At 38.7% G+C, this 21,119-nt stretch overlaps 1 protein-coding gene across 1 annotated transcript in view; it reads right to left on the bottom strand.

Moving 5' to 3' along the window:
* Positions 1-21,119, bottom strand: part of LOC127658596 (integrin beta-like protein 1) — a 74,552-nt gene that overhangs the window by 7,375 nt on the left and 46,058 nt on the right. The window contains exon 8 of the mRNA XM_052147972.1: positions 9,230-9,346. Within this exon, the coding sequence (XP_052003932.1) occupies positions 9,230-9,346 (117 nt within the window). The remainder of the gene's footprint in view (positions 1-9,229; positions 9,347-21,119) is intronic.

The following is a 21,119-nucleotide window of genomic DNA, read 5'->3' as shown; positions in this document are numbered from 1 at the left end:
TATTGCTTCTTGTTTCATATGGTAACTAGAGGATGTCAATTCAATTTTCTCTTTTAACTGGTTCCGCAACATGTGTAAAATTTTTAAGCGAATTCCTCCTTTCACAATAATTTGCACAATAATTCAAGCAGAAACAGTGTGTATATTTCTACTGATCATGTCAGCAGTAAATCATCAAATAATGATCAGATGATGGAGAAGGGCATTATAACCTGACATATATCCAGATGCTTAATGTAGTAAAACACAGTTTTGGCATGAGATGATTCAGATGTTTGGATCACAATAGTGGAGTGATGCTGTTAAGTCCAAGCAGAATGTGCCAGATTTCAGTGGTCTGCAGCATCCTCCGCTATATATTGTAACACTTAGGACCGGCCTGCAACTTTCTGAGCAAATTACAAATTGAGCAAATTACTAAACTAAAGCAGACAGCATATGCACATAACCAGCACTTTTACTGGGCACAATTAATTGTCTGTGAATTTCTCTCCTAGTCAAACGGTAACTTTATCACCCCATTGAGTACTGAAGAGTGTCTGTGTACTTGCATCACATTTATGGCTTTAAATGTAATAAAGTAGCTTTTCTAAATGTCCCTGTCATGTATGGAATAGGTTATTTTGCATTCAAGGGTGTTTACAGAAGCAGCACTTCAGGAGATCTGTGCATAGGTGTTATTTTATGTGGACTCGAAGGAAACTAAATGTACTCTGATCTCTCTCAATCTTTAAAGAGCAATATAAGACTCAATATGAAATGCTCACTGCCTCCTCCAAACAGTACATTTCTCTCGATGATAAAAAAAAAAAAAAACAATATGAGGGATTCCCCTAGACTACATCTGGCTCGACTGGCTCGAATGTGTTCTAAATATTAAAACCAAACAAAAGGATGAGCCTCAAAATGAAATGTTTTTCCAAAAATGTCTAACGCATGTCTGAGAGATAATAAAGACTTTTGAAATCGACAAGTAAGGTCTGCTGCAATACTGCAGATCTTAAATTACATGCCAAAATACTTTTTTTTTCTTTTTCTGGCTCTCCTTGTCTTACTTTTTGTCTTTAACACTCATTAATATTGTGGGTGTAGGTTTACAGGTTTGGAGTTTGATGCACTCTTATTTGAGCTTCATGCTTGACTTCTTCAATCAGCCAGCCTCCGAGAGCATTTAATTGCTTTGGTGAGTGGCACCGCAGTCCTTTCAATTAAAGCGCACCTGCAATTCCCCATTTTACCATCCGTAAATGCAATTTGAGTGTGGGCACGTTCAAATTCATGATGCTTTTCACACCTATCTTTGGAAGGATATTTTCCAAGGAATGTAGCCTAGCCTTAAACTCTCATTCATGTGGCTCTTAAAACTATTAATCTAATGTGAAATATTGAGGATTTTGCATTTCAGTATTTGAGTTAAATACTTTCATGTTAATACAACTGGAATGGCTTTTCACTCCATTTTAACACCAATTGACTCTTTGCTAACCTCAAAAACATTATTGACCAGTCCTGCCTTAGCGACTGCTGCATCTACCATACTATCAGACAAGCCTAATTCTGTTTTCTGATGTAAGAATTTTCTAATATTAGACTAATGTAAGTATTGTGTGGATAGTGTAAAACAGACTGTTACATAAATTATCCCCAAAAATGTTAAGACATTGTTTTCTGGGCACTTATAATACCCAGAGATGATATTCATTTGATGATATTTTTTACCTTCTATAAGTAAACATAGGGGCAGAGCTTAACAAAGGGTCAATTCAGTCCAGTGAGCAACAGTAACCACGGAGCACAGCAAAGGCACAACCAGTACAGTGGATAATAGTAAGAAAAGGGGCGGAGCTTAGCAAAGGGTCAGCTCATTCCAGCAGGACCATCTATGGAATTAGCTAGATAAACTTTTCAATAGCATGTGCGGCTGCTGTATCTCTGATCTGGTGGAGGACGCATGATCATTCACCTGTGTTAGCATGCTCAAATCTTTTTGACTGCTCAGGCAGTCACTGCAGAGGAGCCTTATACATATTTAAATCTCTCTAAGGGCTGGTCCACACAAGGGCAGTGGGCTGAGCCATGGAAGCTTGTCACTTAGTGACACAATACAATAAGCATTTCGAGTACAGCAGCATTCAATTTGTATCCCAAGCAAAAAAGGAAGAATGTCACTCTCAGATTTTGAAATGTACCATGGCTGATCTGATGGAATTCTTATCACATTTTCAGGGAAGTTTCTTTAATGGCGCTACTACTTTGAAGGGAAATTACTAAGGTTTGTGTACTATATAATTTGAAAGTGTACCTAATGCTCTTTATGAGTAAGACTGCTTGCTCTTAAAGAAAATATATATAAAATACTGCTGTTTAATAATCCAAGCATTCAAATAGTAAATGATTTGTAAACGACTTACAGTCAATTAAATAAAAAAATCAATTAAACGAGTATATTTATGTATACTGTATAACTACCCATACATTTGGACACTTAAGGATCATACAAATTTAATTGGGGAAGATAATAAAAATGTGTGTGTGTATGTGTAGTATATGTATAACATATTTAATGTATAACTGTCAGAAAAAATCATTTATCATTAAGATATAATATTTTAGGACCATTTTGGGTTGTAACATTTTGTGGAACATGTTCACACGTGGTTTCTCTGCCAGGACATCTGTGTTAACTTGAGGAGAAATTACTTCAAAAATCCACTTTAAATGACCTTGCGACCTTGAGAAATTACAAAAATGTGAAGTGAGTTCTGAGAAAACATCTTGCATTTTATTTTATTTTCAGATGTTTTGTTATTTAATGCAATAAAATACATTTTAAACATTCATTTTAAGTGCCTTAATACTTCACTGTGGCAGAGTGAGCAAGAGACAGACACAGTGGGTGTGGCATCAAGCCTCGGAGAGGCATTTATTGGAAACAATAATAAACATAAAATGTCCAAAAGGGGTAATAAAGTGTCCAACGGGGAATAGTGTGCATAATAAAGGAGGAATCTGGCATCATCGTGGTGAAACGGGGCTCCGTTAAAGGGCTGGGTAGTGTCCATAGGATGGCCCAGGCATGGGATGGGTCAATCGGCCTTTGGCGCTCCCCTCCGGCATCACTGACGGCCTGTCTTCCCAGGCCCGCGGCAAGCATGAGGGAAAGGCAGCCCGGCATCTAGCTCGTCTGCTGCAACGTGAGCGATTCACCACCGCAAACTCATTAACATGTCCGGGGGTCTGAGGAACAGGTCCGGCAGCACACCATCTCGTCAAGCTCAGAACCTTCCCAGCTCTAGTCCTGGGCGTGCGAGGATGCCAGTGTGTGCACACATGGAGATTTGAAGCCAGCTCCCCGAGAAGAGGTGGGTTCTGCTTTTTAAAGACAGTGGTGATGAAGCATTATTCCTATCAGGTGTGTCGACTAACCACTGACTAAACGAGGCTTTTTAATTATGCACCTCTTCTCACTCTCCCACCCAACTGCCATCATGAGCCTAGTGAGGGGCGGCCCTAAGAGGCGGGGCGATGATGATGAGCTGGAGGAGCAGATTATTCCGCCACATTCACGTAAAACTCTATTAAAAAATTCTTATTGATAGACAACTGTTATGTGTTGTCTATGGCTCAGCTAAAGATACTCGTGGTGGAAGTGTGGAAATGGAATTAAATGCATTAATCTCCTTGATCTTGCAATGAGAGTCGTAGCAACTGATCGCAGACATGTGGCCTCAGGTATTTTGCTGTCTCTCTCTCTCTCTCTCTCTCTCTCTCTCTCTCTCTCTCTCTCTCTCTATATATATATATATACATATACCATGGGTATTAGACCATCACACAGAGCACAGGCTCGACCAAATTTATTTGAAACACTTGCAATTAAAAACTTGGGAAAACATTTGTCTTTAAGACAAGTGAAACTGTTTTTAAAAATAGTGGTGAGCCCTTCACCCCGACCTGTAGCTCGGGGCAAGCTAAAAAACGTACAGTCCAAGGGAACAAGATCAGCAAAGGGGTCGCAAATAAGAAATCCAGGTCTCCTGAGGGAAAAAAGTCCTTCAAGATAAATGCCTTATTTTATAGCAATCTCACACTAACCAATGCCAATTTGATAAAAATTTTGTCGCATACCACCTGTGATGCACAGCGGGCGAATGTTACAGAGATTCATACCCCCTTTACGGAGATGCGGCGTACAGTTTTGATTGTGTTGGCAAAAAACTCCGGAACAATTGGCCGAATCCATAAATGTGCCGGTTCAATTAAGCGCAGGTAAACCCAACAACGGTACTCCCACTCGTATTCAGGGAGAAGGGGCCAGGAATGGGTCACAGAAACTGATGTCAGGTAGGACTAGAGTTTGACAGATATTCCACCTCATTTTCCCCATCTTCTTTGACATTTCCTTCATGGAAGAGCACAAGGAAGCCTGTGCAGACACGATGGTACACTGGACAGGACTGGAGGAAGGCAGGTGTACGGTCCTCTAAGTTCTTGCTTAAGCAACACATCAACAGTGTTTCTGATGTTAATGAACATAGAGCAGTCATTAACCAACACAGCAGAGATATCCTGGACCAGAAAAGATATAAACAGGACGAGGACGAGAGCAAACAAACCAGGTAACAGATAGTTAGCCACACACACTTGACTTAAGTCAACGTAATTCACAGATGCTTCGATGAAGTGCACAAACTTCTCTGAGTTCTCTTGCAGCAGGGATGTTTGAGTGCTTTCTTATTTAGAAAAGAAGTTAATTGACAATACAGAAATAAAATAAAGAAAAAAATTATGAGATCAAAAAGTACATAGGGAGGAAGAATCTCTTTTGCCTCCCTTGATAATGTTGTGTTCTCATTGAGGTCCTTGGTAGGATTGCACCAGCTGTATGTAAGTTCTCACGTAGGATCTCACAGGACTTAAAGCTCACACTAAGGGCTTAGTAACTACTAGTTAGTTTGAAACTAAGTCAGTGCTTAATTTGGATGCACCTCCTGTTCTTAAGGCAGAAATTAACTAGTAGGTCGTAAGCTTGATTTTTTTTTTGTAATCCAATCGGCAGCCTTTAAATTTGTAAACAGTAACTGCGTGCATTATTTCAAGCTGCTGCCTTGCGTGAACTGTCAAAACAAAGACGTACAATCTAAAACGTTACATTAACACATTACACATTTAATTTAAAATAACGTAACTGTAATGAGGTGGAAGCCAAGGCTGAATCCATATGCAGTCGTTTATTAAAATACACAGCAAACAAATCAAGATCGGCAGGCAGATAGCATAAACTTTAAGGCAGGCAGAGGTAAGACACAATGAGGCAGTCCAATCCAAACAACAGAGCAAAAGGGATAATCCAAGAGGCAAAAACAGAACAAAGCTGGCAAAGGTCATACATGTGATAAACAAGACAATGACAAGTGAACGCTTAGCAAGGCAGGTAGACTGGCAATACTTCGCAATGGCCTGTTGGCCAGGCCATGCTTAAATATCTCACAAACAGGAAGTAACCAGAGAAGCAGAGGGAGTGGCACACAGTCAGTACTCGGGAGAGGGCTCCCTCTGCTGGCGTGACATTACAGTAACACAACGCACACTTGGAGGCTCGGAGAAAGTGCGCTGTTTTGGTCTGTTTCATGTCGGATATCAGTCGATGTCAAATCAGCATTATTCCATCTCTTTTAAACCGCAAACGAGCATACAGTATATGTCCACATCATTATAAATATCCAAAGGATGATGTCTGTCTCATAAAACTCGTTGACGAATTTGTGGTTCATTATATTTATTATCAATGATAATAAATGTTCTCTAATCTGGCTGCCATCTCATTCCTACTACTTTGTTATTCACAGGCTAAGGCTTCCATAAATATTTAGTTTATACGTGTTACGAAGGCAGACGAAGGAAGACGAGGGGTGAGGATCTAACTGCAGTTTTTATTGAAAATGATAAAGACAAACAAGGCTGGAACAAATGAAACGTCCACGATGGGAAAACAAAACAAAAACACGAAAAGACATCCAAGAAGAACACAGGCTGGAGAAACATCCACGGAGGGCAAAGATAACATACAAACATCTACATTAAACGACCGATAATGACTGGAGAACAAACAGGGTTTAAATACACGAGCACAATGATGATTAAATGACATGCAGGTGAGAACAATGAAGTGCATGGGCAGTGATGAGGGCAGGGAATTATGGGAAGTGTAGTTTATGACAGTTGACAAGTGAAACACGGGGCAGACAACAGGGGATCGTGACAATATGTAGGCTTACGTCCTACGTAAGTTTAATGGTGCAACGCTCAAATATTTAGTAGTGCATAAATTGTGAATTAGTGCCCATTTACGCAACAACTAGGCTAAGTTTGAATTTACGCACAGCTGGTGCAACTGGCCCCTGGGGTGTAACCGGTAAATTACAGGCAAAGTCATATGACAGTATGATTTGCTGATTAATTTGATGAAGTTTGACAACACAGTTTGACAAAACCAACTTTTGGTCTATATATATATATATATATATATATATATATATATATATATATATATATATACATATATACATACATACATACTCGAATGGTCAATGGCACCATCTAGCAGTCTGATACTTCTCAGTAATAACAGCACATTCACGTATCAGACCATTGTTGCCAACTTAGCAACTTTTCAGACCCCTTTAGCGACATTTTTTCAAAAAAGCGACTAGTGACAAATCTAGCGACTTTTTGGACAAACCTTAGCAACTTTCCAAATTCCAAATATCGCCAGTACTGCAAGCGTGAGGACTTACTTCCCCGCTGCGTCTGCTCTGTTCAGTGAGCGGCTGAGAGGAGCAGCACATTCCGTTGACTGCACGCCAGCGGACATAGACATGAATGAGCTGCGCATGTGCACGCTGTGTTAGCAGGAACCAATCAGTGATCACATAGCAGCTGCCTTCTCCTTTGTTTAAAAACATTTAATTTGACCGTTTTTTCTTGGCATGCGCTTATATTCACTACTAATCAGAGTTTTAGTTCATTCCGGTTCGGTTTCTGAACTCTCCGACTTCAGATCGTATATTTACAGACTCTATACATTTTACTTATCCAAACACAACAATAAACCTTCTTCAAACTCATAAACATGTAACGTTAGCTAAGTTCCGTTCCGTTCCGTTGTCTAACAGAAAATATGTAATTGAGAACCGTTTTATTGGACATTCGGCTATATACTTATATAAAAACAGTATGAGCACGGTTTAGGGGAGATAACCGTTATTATAAACTGAAGTAGGCTACAGTACCGACAAATTAGGCAGAATGCAAATACGACGCGATGACGTCATTAATATGCTAATGACGCATGACGTCATCTGGCGACATTTAGCTACTTTTCGGCAGGCTTTAGCTACTTTCCATTGAAAATAGTTGGCAACACTGTATCAGACCACTCATCTGGGTACTGTAATCATTTTTGTTTCTCAGATCACTGTGTGGTTTATACTAATAAAACTAACAAAATTATTTCAACAAAAAATCAATGTTACAAGCGCATTCATTCATTTATTTGGCAAGTAGTCTTGTAACAAGATTCCTAATGAGCAGTCAGACAGTCATTAATAACAAAATAAACGACAACAGAACTCACTTAATTACATAATTTCGGCACAAATCAATGTTTCATGTTCATTTTTTTGTATATATATGTCAAGTAGTCTTGAAATAGGCTGGATAATGGGAAGACAGATGTTCATTTTCACAAAATAAACACCAACAGAACAGAACAAACCAGAGGTGGATTTCATTTTTTCAGCGATTTCTTTCATTTACATATGACCATTTTGTAGTGACCTTGATAATGTTGCGATGACACCTAGTGCTGTAGGCGCAGCATCATGCAAAAACAGAAGTTATCAGTTTCAGATGTCATTGTAAAAAGACACTTCATAGTCATCCATGATAAATGAATTCTGCAAGTGAAAACGTCAAATCACATGGGAGGGAATTATTGAGAGAACACAAAATAAGTAATAAATTATAGAAATAAAAACAATTATGACATTGATGTGACTTTTGTATGACTAAATATTATTTATATAAAAAAAACATTTTTATTAGCATTGGTTGCTTGTTTATAGTCCTAAGTGAAAGGTGAATGGTGTTCCATATGCCTTTAACCCAGAAACATTGAGACATTCTTTTATAGAACTGGAACATGAATTTATGTTGTAGTAAAAAAAAAAAAAAACACAGACAAGGGACTTTGCATCATCATTCACGCCACAGGCTTGTAAGCATTAAAGAATAAATCAACCTCTTGATTTGATGAATTTTCAATGCCTTACTTGAATTTTGAGCTGATTATAATCCATAATGTGCATGTTCTGATGGTGGGCTTTAAAAAAACCCGATAAGGCAGGGTGAACACCAATTCTCTATTAATCACCTACTTGCCCTCTTTTGACAGAACCATTTGTATAACATGGTTGACACCCTGGTGTTTAAAATCAATACACTTAAAGTCAGACAGTGTTAATGTATGCAGTACTTTCCACAATAATAAATAAAGGATATAGTCTTATAATAGGTCAATGCTGAGTAAGGAATAAGAGCTGTCAGTCGATTGCATGATGCATTATACAGTAAGCTGTAGTCTACAGAGTCAGTTTATGTTTAAACCCACAGGCTATTATGCTATCACCATAGGAAAACGGATGTGCTGTGGTGTCTCAACACTGGTTTTTGTTTCGGATAGCAATCTACAAAAGAGGCAATAATTTTTTGGAAGCAAAAATGAAATTAACAGCCTAACTGCACTTAAAGTCATTTAAAGCAGTTGATGAGGCTGTTCTTTTCTTTTCATTTTTGTTTAATTTTTTCAAATTATCTACCAAAGGCTATAAAGAAAGCTAGTATTTCTTGCTGTGAATAATGTATTATGCTGTATTTACAGTTTGCAATGCTCATTAGATTGTGAGCGATGGACTTGACTTAAAGTTGAAATAAATTATGTATAATCTTTATAAAGATTCAATATAAAGATTTATATTTACAAAGTTTATAAGCCCTAAAGTATGCCTTATTATTCTTATGTCTTATTATTCAATAAGACAGAAAAATATAAATAAAGTTTAATTTTAAAGATGATATTTCCCTATAGGATTGCTCAAGGCAAGTCATTTTTTTTTTTTACCATAGTTTACTATAGCACTCATAGACTAGTAAAGTTTGTGTATTCTACCTCCACAAATTTCTCCATTCAGGTCCTCACACTGCCGGTCGTCACACTCACAGTTCTTGCCATGTACACGTTTATCTCCTGGTGGATGGCATGTGCACTGGCCACACAAACACTGCCCTAAAACACACAAATACACACTGTGACTGACAAATATTCAAACAAACAAAACAAGAAAAACACCATGAGATTCAATTTGTTGATATTTTTGCTATTATTTATTTCTCTATTTTTTATTTATTTATTTTAAATGAAAGGGTTCATTTAATCACCCTTGTGTTATTTCAAATCCGTATTAATATTTGAATCCGTGGAACATAAAAGAGATGTTATAAAGAATGATCATTCACTTTCATTGCATATTATTTCCATATAATAAAAGTGAATAGTGACTGATGCTGTCAGTCCCTATTTTGGAATGACATGAGGGTGAGGAGAAGAGGACAACATTTTTCATTTTTGGGTGAAGTAACCCTTTACAGTCCACATTTCACCTTGAATTGAACTTATTTGGTTTCAAGGTCAATTGAAAGGCTGTTGCACTAAAAAGTGCAGAGCGCCTGAGTTTGAGTATGGTTGATAAGAATACATTTGTCTGCTATAATGGCATTGTCATTGTTTGACATTGACAGCCGTTAAAACTCTAGCTCCAAGCAGGCGAAAAGAACAATAAGCAACGCCCTGTCTGACAACCTCTCAGCCTGACAATCAGATAAAAGCTGTGTGCTGCTGTTGCCACAGTAACTGGTGATGTCATAACACTTTTGCTTTATCGATTAGCTTTAGTGATTCCACGTAGCCCTTCCCTTGGAATTGCTATGTGTGAATTTTCACCTTGCAATAAAAAAAAAATAAAAAAACACAGCTCTCATGTGAGAAGACTCCTTTTCTTTTTCTTTTTTCTTTTCTTAAAGGTGAAGTGTATTATTTTTTCAATGTGAGAATTCGCTCTCCTATCCCAGTTTAATATGCAGAGGTAATAATAAGTAAACAATTTGTAGGTTGATTACCTAAGTGTACTTCAAAACACTGTGGCTCTGTGGCACTTTCAAAACATTTGCTCTATTTTTTTGAGCATCCCAACCAGCCAGACAAAGCCATAAGGTTAAACCAATGGCAATGGGGCAGGAATATCTGTATGTCCAACCTAAATATTAAAACGTTATATGTTATATGATTGCCTCGCAGTGATTTGGTCACTGTGGTGGTCAGGGAGAGAATGGTTTAATCAGGGTTATAATAGCCATTGTGTTACGACATTAATTTGGTTTTTAATATACTAACCATGTTTCATTTAGTGGTTACTTTGATTTTACTACAAAGTAGTGATACATTGATTACTGTGGTAAAACCATGGTTAATATTTGTAATGGAAGGAGCATAGTGCAAATAACCACTGCTTATTTAATAAAAAAAAATAAAAAATGTTCCTTCTCAAACCTCTAAGGGGTCATTCATACAGAAGAAGTTCTTGAATGAACCCTAGAACACATATGCACCTTCACCCCCTTAAATGCATATGCAGGTCAAAAAAGAGTTACATGAAATTTAGATGCTTTTTCTTTATAAAAACTTTTTTTTTTCAAGGAATATTTACTCTAATGACAATTTTATTAGTCATTTAAATTTCTAAATAGTTGATATATCTTTTATTTAATTCTAAAAAGTTTCAGATGTATTAAAAATGGAGTAGGAGTTTTGTGTGAGTGTAAAAAAGCCTGTATAACAGAAATATGGGCAATCACATTCAAATGAGTACAATAGACTAGGATAAAATGTTGTATACAAAACAAAATCACAATAAATCGAAACAATCAAAACAATTAATTCCTTCACAATATTTGAGAGACAGACATTCAGTAATTTAAATTCTTCATGAAGCCATTCTTGTATGGGTGCCAAGACAAAGCTCCATTCCTCTCAATTGTTTATCATCATAATGGCTCAGCCTCATCAATTGCCAATAATATGACCCCTGATTCATCTCTAAGTGTGACACAATTATAACTTTATATCCATGGTGCTCAAAATCTGAGATAAAGGCTGCCCTGGGAGCAGCACAAGCCATTCCACATAAGACTGGTTCCCCTTCTGTCACTCACTCGACGTTGTGATGTTGTGTTGGACACTAGGGGTCTCTCTTGAGAGCCTCAGTTGCCTCTGAGCTTTGAGAAAAGGCTAATGCGAATTGGTGATCATAATTTGCATGTCCCTCCCCCAGACATACGGGTATAAAAGGAGAAAATTGTGCATCTGTTTAGTTCGATTTTTTCTTTGAAGCCAAGCAGTTATGTGTCCAGCGAGTTGGTGTTCATGACTGTTCCACTCAAACCTCTACAGAGCTTTTGCTGTTGAACCTTATGGCGCGTTACTAGAGGCTTTCTCTTCTCTACACGGCCATGCTGTCTACACCCCTGGGTGCTTCAACAGTGCAAAGCACGCTCCTACAGCGTGAAGCATGGATTTCCCCTAGTGAGCCTTCTTGCACAGGTGCTCTGCAAGGTCAGGGAGGATGAAGAATAGGTCCTCATACTGGCCCACCCTGGCCCACTCAGACTTGGTTCTTGAACCTTACGCTCCTCATGACAGCACCTCCTTGGCACATTCCTCTGAGGAAGGACCTCCTTTCTCAGGGATGGGGCACCCTCTGGCATCCGCGTCCAGACCTCTGGAATCTCCACGTCTGGCCCTTGGATGGGTCGTGGAAGATCTAAAGTGTCCTACCACCTGCTGTCGTAGGCACGATCAAACAGGCCAGAGCTCCCTCTACCAGGCAGCTCCACACCCTGAAATGGCGTCTGTTCGCAGCTGGTGCTCTTCCCAATCAGAAGACCCGCAGAAATGCACAAGGTCTGTGCTCTCATTTCTGCACAGGAGGTTGGAGGTGCAGCTGTACCCCTCCACCTTGAATGTGTCGTAGCCTCTATACTGGCCCACCGCGATGCAGTGGACGTTAAGCCCCTGCGGGAGCACACCCTGGTCATCAGGTCCATTAAGAGGCATCTGGAGGCTGAATCCTCCTAGGGCATGCCTGTTCCCCTCACAGGGTCACTCTGCACCCCCTGTAGGCCCTCAGTAGAACCCCTTTCGAGCCACTAGACTCAAGCTGTGTGCCCTCCTCTGAAGATGGCCCTCCTGATTCCGCTCGCTTCCATCAAGAGGGTCGGGGACCTGCAAGCGCCCTCTGCCAGCGACACTTGCTTGGGCTACGTGCCCAAGGCTCCTACATCCCCCCTTCAGGGCCAGACAGTGAACCTGCAAGCGACTGCCCCAGGAGGAGGCGGATCCAGCCTTATCGTTGCCATGTCCGGTGCGTACTTTGCGCACCTATTTTGGACCACACATGGAGCTCTAGATGATTCCGAGCAGCTCTTTGTCTGCTGTGGCAGACAGCGGAAAGGGACACTGTCCCCAAAAGAGGTTTGTTCACGAGGTCATCAACGCCCTTGCACCGGCCTTCTAGACCCAAGCTGTGCCCACTCCCTTGTGGGATTGAGCATGCTCTATGAGGAGCATGGCATTCTCGTGGCCACCGAGAGCTGACCAGGTGTACCGCTTGCACATAACGCCTTTTCCCCTCTTCCGAGGTGAACCTGTGCACTTTTACCCCCAGGTGAGTCCACAAATGCTTGCACTCCCTGGATGTTTTCCTCCATAGCCCTCTGGCTCATGAATTTGGTGGAGGAATTCCCAACCAGACGCACTACGGGTACTAATTACTCTGTACTGGAATAGGTGCTCCACAGGTAACGGTCATCATGATTACCCCCTGTGTTGTATTTTCCGTGGTACGTTCCCCCTGTCGGAGGACCCACGTCTCCCTTGGGCAGCTCCATATGCCCCCAGTCACTGTGTTTGTAGAGCTCCTCCCTCACCAGGTAGGACCAAATACTGCACCACTTCCATGTGTGGCTCGTAAGCCCATGTGACGTATTTGTCACATGTGACCTACCCAGCCTGGGCAGGATGTGGTCTCCGTGGGGTCTTTTCCCCTTGAAAGAATAGGAGTCGAAAAAGAACAGCTTCTCCGATGCGTGTTAATGCTTTAGATGGCCCCAGCCACTTCTAATAGCCCTATGGTGAACATATAGAGAGAAAAGGCTGTGGCTGGCGTGTCCTGTTCCCATGCTTGGCACGCTTTATCCCCCCCTCAAGAGAAGAGGTGAAAAAGTGTATGACGTTTTTATGGGACGTTCGGGAAGGTTACGTGCAGCCTGGCGTGGGCTGCTCCTTTGGCACGAAACAGCTTGCTTGCACCCGCATCAGCAGTTCACGTATTGGACAGGGACCTCTAGTGTCACTTCTCCAACACAACGTCGAGTGAGTGACAGAAGGGGAACGTCTAGGTTACTCTCGTAACCCCATTCCCTGATGGAGGGAACAAGAGGTTGTGTCCCTCTTGCCACAACACCGTACCAACCACTGTAACGGCCGAGCCTTATTCTTGGCTCCACAGTGCAAAACCTGACTAAACAGATGCACAATTCTCTCCTTTTATACCTGTATTTCCTGGGAGGGACATGCAAATTCTGTTTGTCAATTATCAGTGGCCTTTTCTCATAGCTCAGATTCAACCGAGGAACTCAAGAGAGACCCCTATTGTCACTTCACCAACACAATGTCTCGTTCCCTCCATCAGGGAATGGGGGTTACGACAGTAACCTAGACGATTTTCATTAAATCATCATCTCTGCAGAAATTGATTTATTTATCATAAATTGTATTATTTCTCAACTTCAAAGTTCATACATTACAGCAATATGGAACATAAATATCAAAATACTAAGTTATTTTTCTTTGGCTTGAATGATGAGAATGTCGATGCACACCAAGACTGCATCACTCTTGTGTCATAAATTTTACATGGAATATCAGGCTGGTAAAGGCACCAGTGTTTAGCAGCACAGACCACTGTCATCTCTGACATTAAATGACAAGTGTTCTAGAGCTTTGCAGAGTGTATCTTGATGTGTTTTGTGAAGCATGAACCTGCCATGCCAAAAGCAGAGGTTCATGCAAATGAGTCTGGAACACAAAATGGGGTGAGCAGATTTCTAACTGTCTGCTTTTTAAAGTGCAATTAGGAAATGTCAAAAGCCACAAAGAACCAGAGGTAAAACTCTTTCAGAGTAGGTTTTAAGATGGAAATACATGTAGGTGTGTGGGATATGAATATAAAACCTAATCTGTATATATAGAAAGGGGGTGTAAATGTCCTTTGCTGTAGAATATAGTAAGAATAAAAGCCCTTGAGACATAAGAGGTTGAAATCTACTTTGCACTCCACAACCTCCTGTAAAGTTTCAATGGTGTTAAGAACTGGAGACATATTGGAACATATTTGATTGTGGCATTCACAACTCTTGCATTTACATTTATGCATTTGGTAGATGCCTTTATCCAAAGCAACTTACAATGCATTCAAGGTATACATTTGATCAGGATGTGTTACCTAGGAATCGCACACCTGGCCTTGGTGGAATTAGTACAATGCTCTACCAAACAAGCTACATAGCATATTTTACCAATAGTTTTTTTTATCTATTCCTCATTATGCAATATAAACAATAAAGAATTGAAACACTTTAAAATAAGGTTCTATTTATTAACATTAATACATGCATTAGGTATAATAAACAAAAAATGAACAATATTTTCTTAACAACATTTATAAATATTGTTTAGGCTAATGTCCATTTATAAATTTACAATTGTTTATTGTTACTTTATAATGCATTAACTCAAGTTAACTTATACAACTTATTTGTCTATGTTGTATTTAACATTAACCATGATTAATAAGTGCTGTAAAAGTGTTTGTTCATGTCAACTAATACAACTTTATTGAATATAACTTTATTGTAAAGTGTTACCAAATTTGCATGCAAATCAGCCATTAACCAAATGGCCACTTTGGAAATCTGTTTGCTGTTTTAACTGTTCATATTGCCAATTATCTAACTATTCTAAACACAGACTCCGATGATGTACTTTTGATGTAAAACACATTAAAAAAGGCATTAATTCTGCATGTGGTCAGAGGGCACCATTTCCTATATTTTGTTAGTACTGAATAGAGCAATCTGGGGAGAAGTGCTAGCTTAATCACTTTTTCTTTTGTGGTCTTGTGCTTCTTTCATAAAGCTTTGAAATAGCATTTCGAAGTCTTCAATCAGCAGATGAAATGAAAGGTCAGGGAGGATAGAGTGCTTATATAAGTGCAGTTTTCGTGCCAGCAAAATCGCAAGCGGCCGTGGATGGGAGTGTTTGAATGAGTGCAAATGGTGGGTGTATTGTATGTTAATGAAGTTGCGCAAAGCTGAATTGGCAATTTTCCTGAGAAATTTTCATTGTGCTAATACATTTCAAAACAACGTCTGTTTTCAGTGCAATTGTATTTATGCTATAATTTGTATTTTTCCACCTGTTGTCATAAACAAAAAAATCCAGCTAATACAATTTTGGAAGAGCAAAAATATCTACGTTGGATCAGCCTTTTTGGGTGGGTGTAGCTAAGAATACATTTTATATTACATTTGCAGAAATATATTAAAATAACACTGAATGAAATGTCATATTCAGATCCAGTCAATGTGCACCCTTACTGATGTTGACTTGACTAAAACACCCAAATCCAGTCAACAGATCAGACTGGCCTAAGGACAATGTCAGTATCACGATACAGATAGCACAAACATACATATGACAAAATGTCTATTGGACAAGTGTATAATTTATTTTCAGAATGTATTTAAGTCACTGAATGAAATAACTCACTCTGTAATTACTGATTAAATTATATTATTTGTTTAAATGAGTGTCTGGCCATGCATGCTCGCATATTGGGAGCGGAAGGAGAAATGATTCCCATCCTACAAAACCAGGCAGGATAACCTTTATTTTTTATATCTTGACGTTCTAGTTAATTTAATTAGTTTTAGTAATGATGCATAAAATGTTTTTTAAATCATGTACTATATGTGAGGATCCATATGCAGAAGGAAACCTCAGAATCAGCATCAGTAGTCATGAGGTTTGACTTTCCCACACGGGCTGCTACGAACTAAAAAACTAAATAATATTTTTTCCTCTCTTTGAGCAATGTACTACCTTATTCTGCTGATTAATTTTAATGTTAAGATGTTTAACACGTTATCACTTTTAACTGCATTATAATTTTTCTGTTTTTCTGTGTTGCGCTTGTATATCTGCGATGGCAATTTTCTCTTAAAAGCGAAGAGTAGTCTACGATATGATTTACCAAATTTAAACCAGCCACAAGCTAATAACCACTTAATTAACCTTGAACTGAACACAGAATCGTATTGCTGATGATAATATGTAAGGACTACGTTGGGTAATCTGAAAGTGAAATGTATGGCCTTTTATAGGAATATTCAAGTAAGAATAACTTGGCAACTTTATTAAACTAAGAATTTACTTTTAATAATTTGAGTTTAGTGTCATTATTGAAGGTCAATTATATTAATAATAATTATTTTCTTTCTCTTGAATTTATTTTTCAAGCTGAATTGTTTTTACTTTTTCATTTTCATTGTTTTCTTGTTCATCAGCATTTGAACATAATGGGAGAAATTCATCTTTGCTTTGTCCCCACTTTGTCCCCAGCATTTTCTCATCCAAACCAATCAGTACTTCTGACTCACTACTGAATTGAACAGTGTCACACTGTGACCAGACAGTGTGCGTGTACTTTCATGACTACAGGTGCGTTTATAAGAACCTTGCCAGATCTCAATTCATTCCCAAAGAAACCGAATAGGAGAGTTAACAAGTATTAAGTACATTTTAAGAATGTGTTCACTGTACAGTATCCTTTACTTAAAACCACTTATCTCATTTTTGTATTGAAGGTCTATGTTGAATTTAAAAGAATTACTGGAGTTGGTCTGCACAACAAGTTTTAAAAGGTATTTAGTAAATTCACTTTATGAATGTGTTCACTGTACAGTATCCTTTACTTATTACCTCTTATCTAATCTTATTTTGAAGGTCTATGCTGAATTTAAGTTGTTTTGCACAACAAGCAAGTTTAAAAGAAATAGTATAGTAGTTGTATAACGGTTTGAAATTCTCATGGTTCGGTTTGTATCACGGTTTTAGGGCCATGGTTAAATTCCATCAGGGTCTTTAATTAATTATTTTTTTTCTCTAATTACTAAATCAACAATTAAACTTAATTCCTACACTAATACGCTACATTCATCAACATAAAGTGCACTTTAAACTCATCACAACATATATTGAATATTCGGAAGCTGTATATCACTATAAAAGGAATAACCTTGCTGTTCAACCTCCCTCGGTTTGCAAACTAATAGTCATCTTGGATGAGGCTGATGACAGTGGTGTCATCTGCAAACTTCAGGAGCTTGACAGAGGGGTTCTTTGGCAATGCAGTCTTTTGTGTGCCGAGAGAAGAGTAGTGGGGAGATCAAACATCCCTGGGGGGCACCAGTACTGATTGTACAGGTGCTGGAAGTTAATTTTCCCTGTCTCACAAGCTGCTGCCTGTCTGTCAGAAAGCTGGTTTTCCACTGACAGATAGACATGGGAACAAAAAGTTGGTGTAATTTAGACAGGAGAATAGCTGGGATGATGGTGTTGAAAGCCAAACTGAAGTCCACAAAAAAGATACTTGCATATGTCCCCGGTCTTTCCAGATGGTGCAGGATATGATGCAATCCCATGTTGACTGCATCCTCCACAGACCTGTTTTCTCGAAAGGGTCCAGTGATGTTCTTCAGGTGGGCCAACACCAGTCTCTCAAATGATTTCATGACCACAGACATCAGGGCGATGGGTCTGTAGTCATTAAGTCTTAAGCCGGTTGTGATGAATCTCGAGGATGACCCAAGAGGCCCTCCTCCTCAGTCGCTAACCTGCCCTATGCCAGGTATGCAGAGCAAGGTAAGTGCTTTGAGGTCCCCCTCAGCACAGCCGTCTCGGGTCGAAGCAACACTCTTCGATGTGGAGTTGTCTGCTCCCCCTCACCACGAGGCCTCACCCCCAGGTACATCAGACACCATCATCCCATTAGTGCCCCTAGCCCAGAACTTGGAAGCTTGGCTAAAACTTTCCATGGCTAACCCGTCGCGGTGGCTAGCCAGGATCATCCGACTCGGCTACGTGATTGGGTTTCAGGCACCCTCCCCAGTTCAACGCCATCCGCTTCAGTGCAGGGTGAGAACGCCGCCACCCTGCATGCAGAGATCACAAACCTTCTTCGCAAGGGTGCGATAGAGCCTGTCCCTTCAGCCGAGATGAGGAAAGGGTTCTACATTCCTTACGTCATCGTACCAAAGAAAGGCGGTAGGTTGCGGTCAATCTTGGATCTGGTTCATCCAACAGCTCTCTCTGCCCCCGGTCGCTGTGTATGTAGAGCTCCTCCCTTTCAAGGCAGGACCTACCAATAGAAAAACCTATTATAGGAAAAGAACACCTTCCCCTAATATATATTATAATAGCGTTAGATGGCCCCAGCCCATTCTAATACTCTGTGGAGAGAAAAAATAGAGAGAAAAGTTAGTTACGTCGCTTCCCCCATCAGTGTTTGGGGGATTTGTTCGGCCCACTCAGTTCTCCAGATGGCCATTCTGCCCCTAATCAGCCCAAAAGTGAGTTGGTCCACTAGAAAAATGCCCGGTATGCCAGATTACCAGTAAAGCCCTGCTTCTGTACAAATTCACCACATTCAACAATAAATTAAAATTTTAGTCATGATCAGACTTTAAATTGCCTACTGTATGCAATGTTACCGTTATTATGCATAGTCCACAGATTTATTTGTGAGTTGTTGTGGACAGTATTTAGAGTCTGTTGCCAATGCTTTATGTTGGGGTGTCTGACAGACAATGGATTGCTTTAATAATATGATGTAGAAGAAAAAACTGTTTAATGCCATGAACTACATGTTGCACACTCTCCATAATCTTACTGTTATGCACTTTTTTAGCATTCCAGTTACAATAGCATCACTGAGTTTGGGATGCGCATAAGTTGTCGTGTCCTAGATTGGAGCTCTTATTACCTCTTATTTGAATTTTATTTATTTTTTTGTAAAATTATGTGGGCTTCCCTTAGCATCCACATGTTCCTTAAAATATAGACATTAGACATTTAGACAATTGTTTTGTGATATGCATTTTTTGCATCAGTGCTGTTGCATAATAAGCAAATGAGCAAATAATTGTAAAACGGTCAACAGCGATTTTTTTTCTCAGACTGAAATCTACCTGTCAAAAACTCACACCAAGGCATCCTACATTGAATATATATATATATATTTATGCATCTTATTTATAAATAAATAAAGCCGGGCCCACATTTGGTCCCCCTCAATGTTCAAATAAAATCTACGCCATTGGACACCTCAGGGAACCCTGTTTATCAAGGAGTAGATAACAGATGATCCAAAAATATGATGACTATAAATATAATAGGCTAACAGATGAAATATACATGAAATATACTTGTTGGTTTATTCTTGTAGGTATTGTTTTTGGGGCATATATACACATAGCCTATGTACATTTCATGATAATTAACTGATTTAAAAATAAAATTTTTGTATTTTGTTATGTTGCATTTCTAAACAAAATATGTGACTTTTGATATTATATATTTTTATGCAGGCCTACTTTTTCATATCATATGTTGTGATAAATCAGATTTGTATGGATTTAACCTGAAAGCTATTTAAATGTCAACTGGAATTGAAATATTAATTTCTATTTATAAAAAATAAAAAGAAAAAAAAACAACAACGCTGAGATGGCACTCTGCCTCCTCATTTTAAAAGTCCACCACACACCAGAGCATTATACATATAGATATATACATATATACATATATAGTACATATACATCTGTTTTGAAAACTATTCTGATGCTAGTGAAACTTTGTAGTATGACACATTTCGTACCACTGTCACTGTTATGTTTTCCTCTTTTGTAAGTCGTTTTGGATAAAAGCATCTGCCAAATGAATAAATGTAAATGTGTATATATCAGAGGAGTCCAACAGTCTGAGGCAGTATTGAAAATGCTTAGTTTTTGCATTCTTTCACAATTTAATAAAAATAATGGTAAATCTTTACAAATATGTTATGCATAAAGATTTGAATAAAATCCGATTGAATAATTAACAAGAAAGCACTGACAACATGCACTCAAGCTGACATATATACCACAAAGAGTGTCTTGTGTGCTTCAATGGAAGCAAGGAAATCTGAACTTTTCTGATCAGAAATTAGCTTGCATTTGATTTAAGACCAAGAAATAGTGCAAAATCCTTTTTTTTTTTAATGTTTGTGTTGCATGCATGTATGCATAGGCTATATATATATATATATATATATATATATATATATATATATATATATATATATATATATATATATATGGATTTAACCTGAACCTGGATTTAACTTTTAACCTATATATATATATATATATATATATATATATATATATAGTATATATATGACCAGATATAATAAGATGCATTCAGGAATTACATTCCCTCTCATAGCAGAACAAACAGAAGTTTAAACGTTGTACAGCAAAGAAAGCCATCATTATCAAACTAGTAGGAAATGATTGCAATCAGCCATAATTCTGTTGATTTGCTTTAAAAGATCGCTTATCACGCAAAGCAGTTCCAACATCACACTGGATATCAGTCAACATCTGTGTCGAAAATTAGGCCTCTTCTCCCCTCTCCTGTAAGACGGCTGAGAGTGTCGAATGATTGCTGCTGTGCATGTTTAATCAAGAAGCATTCTTTGTATACAGGCTATGCATGGTAATATATAGAGTGCATTAGTGAGCTAATGAATAGTGTAAAAACCAACACTTAGTCGCTTCCGTCA

Source organism: Xyrauchen texanus, chromosome 18, assembly GCF_025860055.1.
Source record: "Xyrauchen texanus isolate HMW12.3.18 chromosome 18, RBS_HiC_50CHRs, whole genome shotgun sequence".
Classification (NCBI taxonomy): Eukaryota; Metazoa; Chordata; class Actinopteri; order Cypriniformes; family Catostomidae; genus Xyrauchen; species Xyrauchen texanus.
The sequence above is the reverse complement of the archived record's forward strand: the minus strand, read 5'-3'. Positions and strand labels throughout refer to the sequence as shown.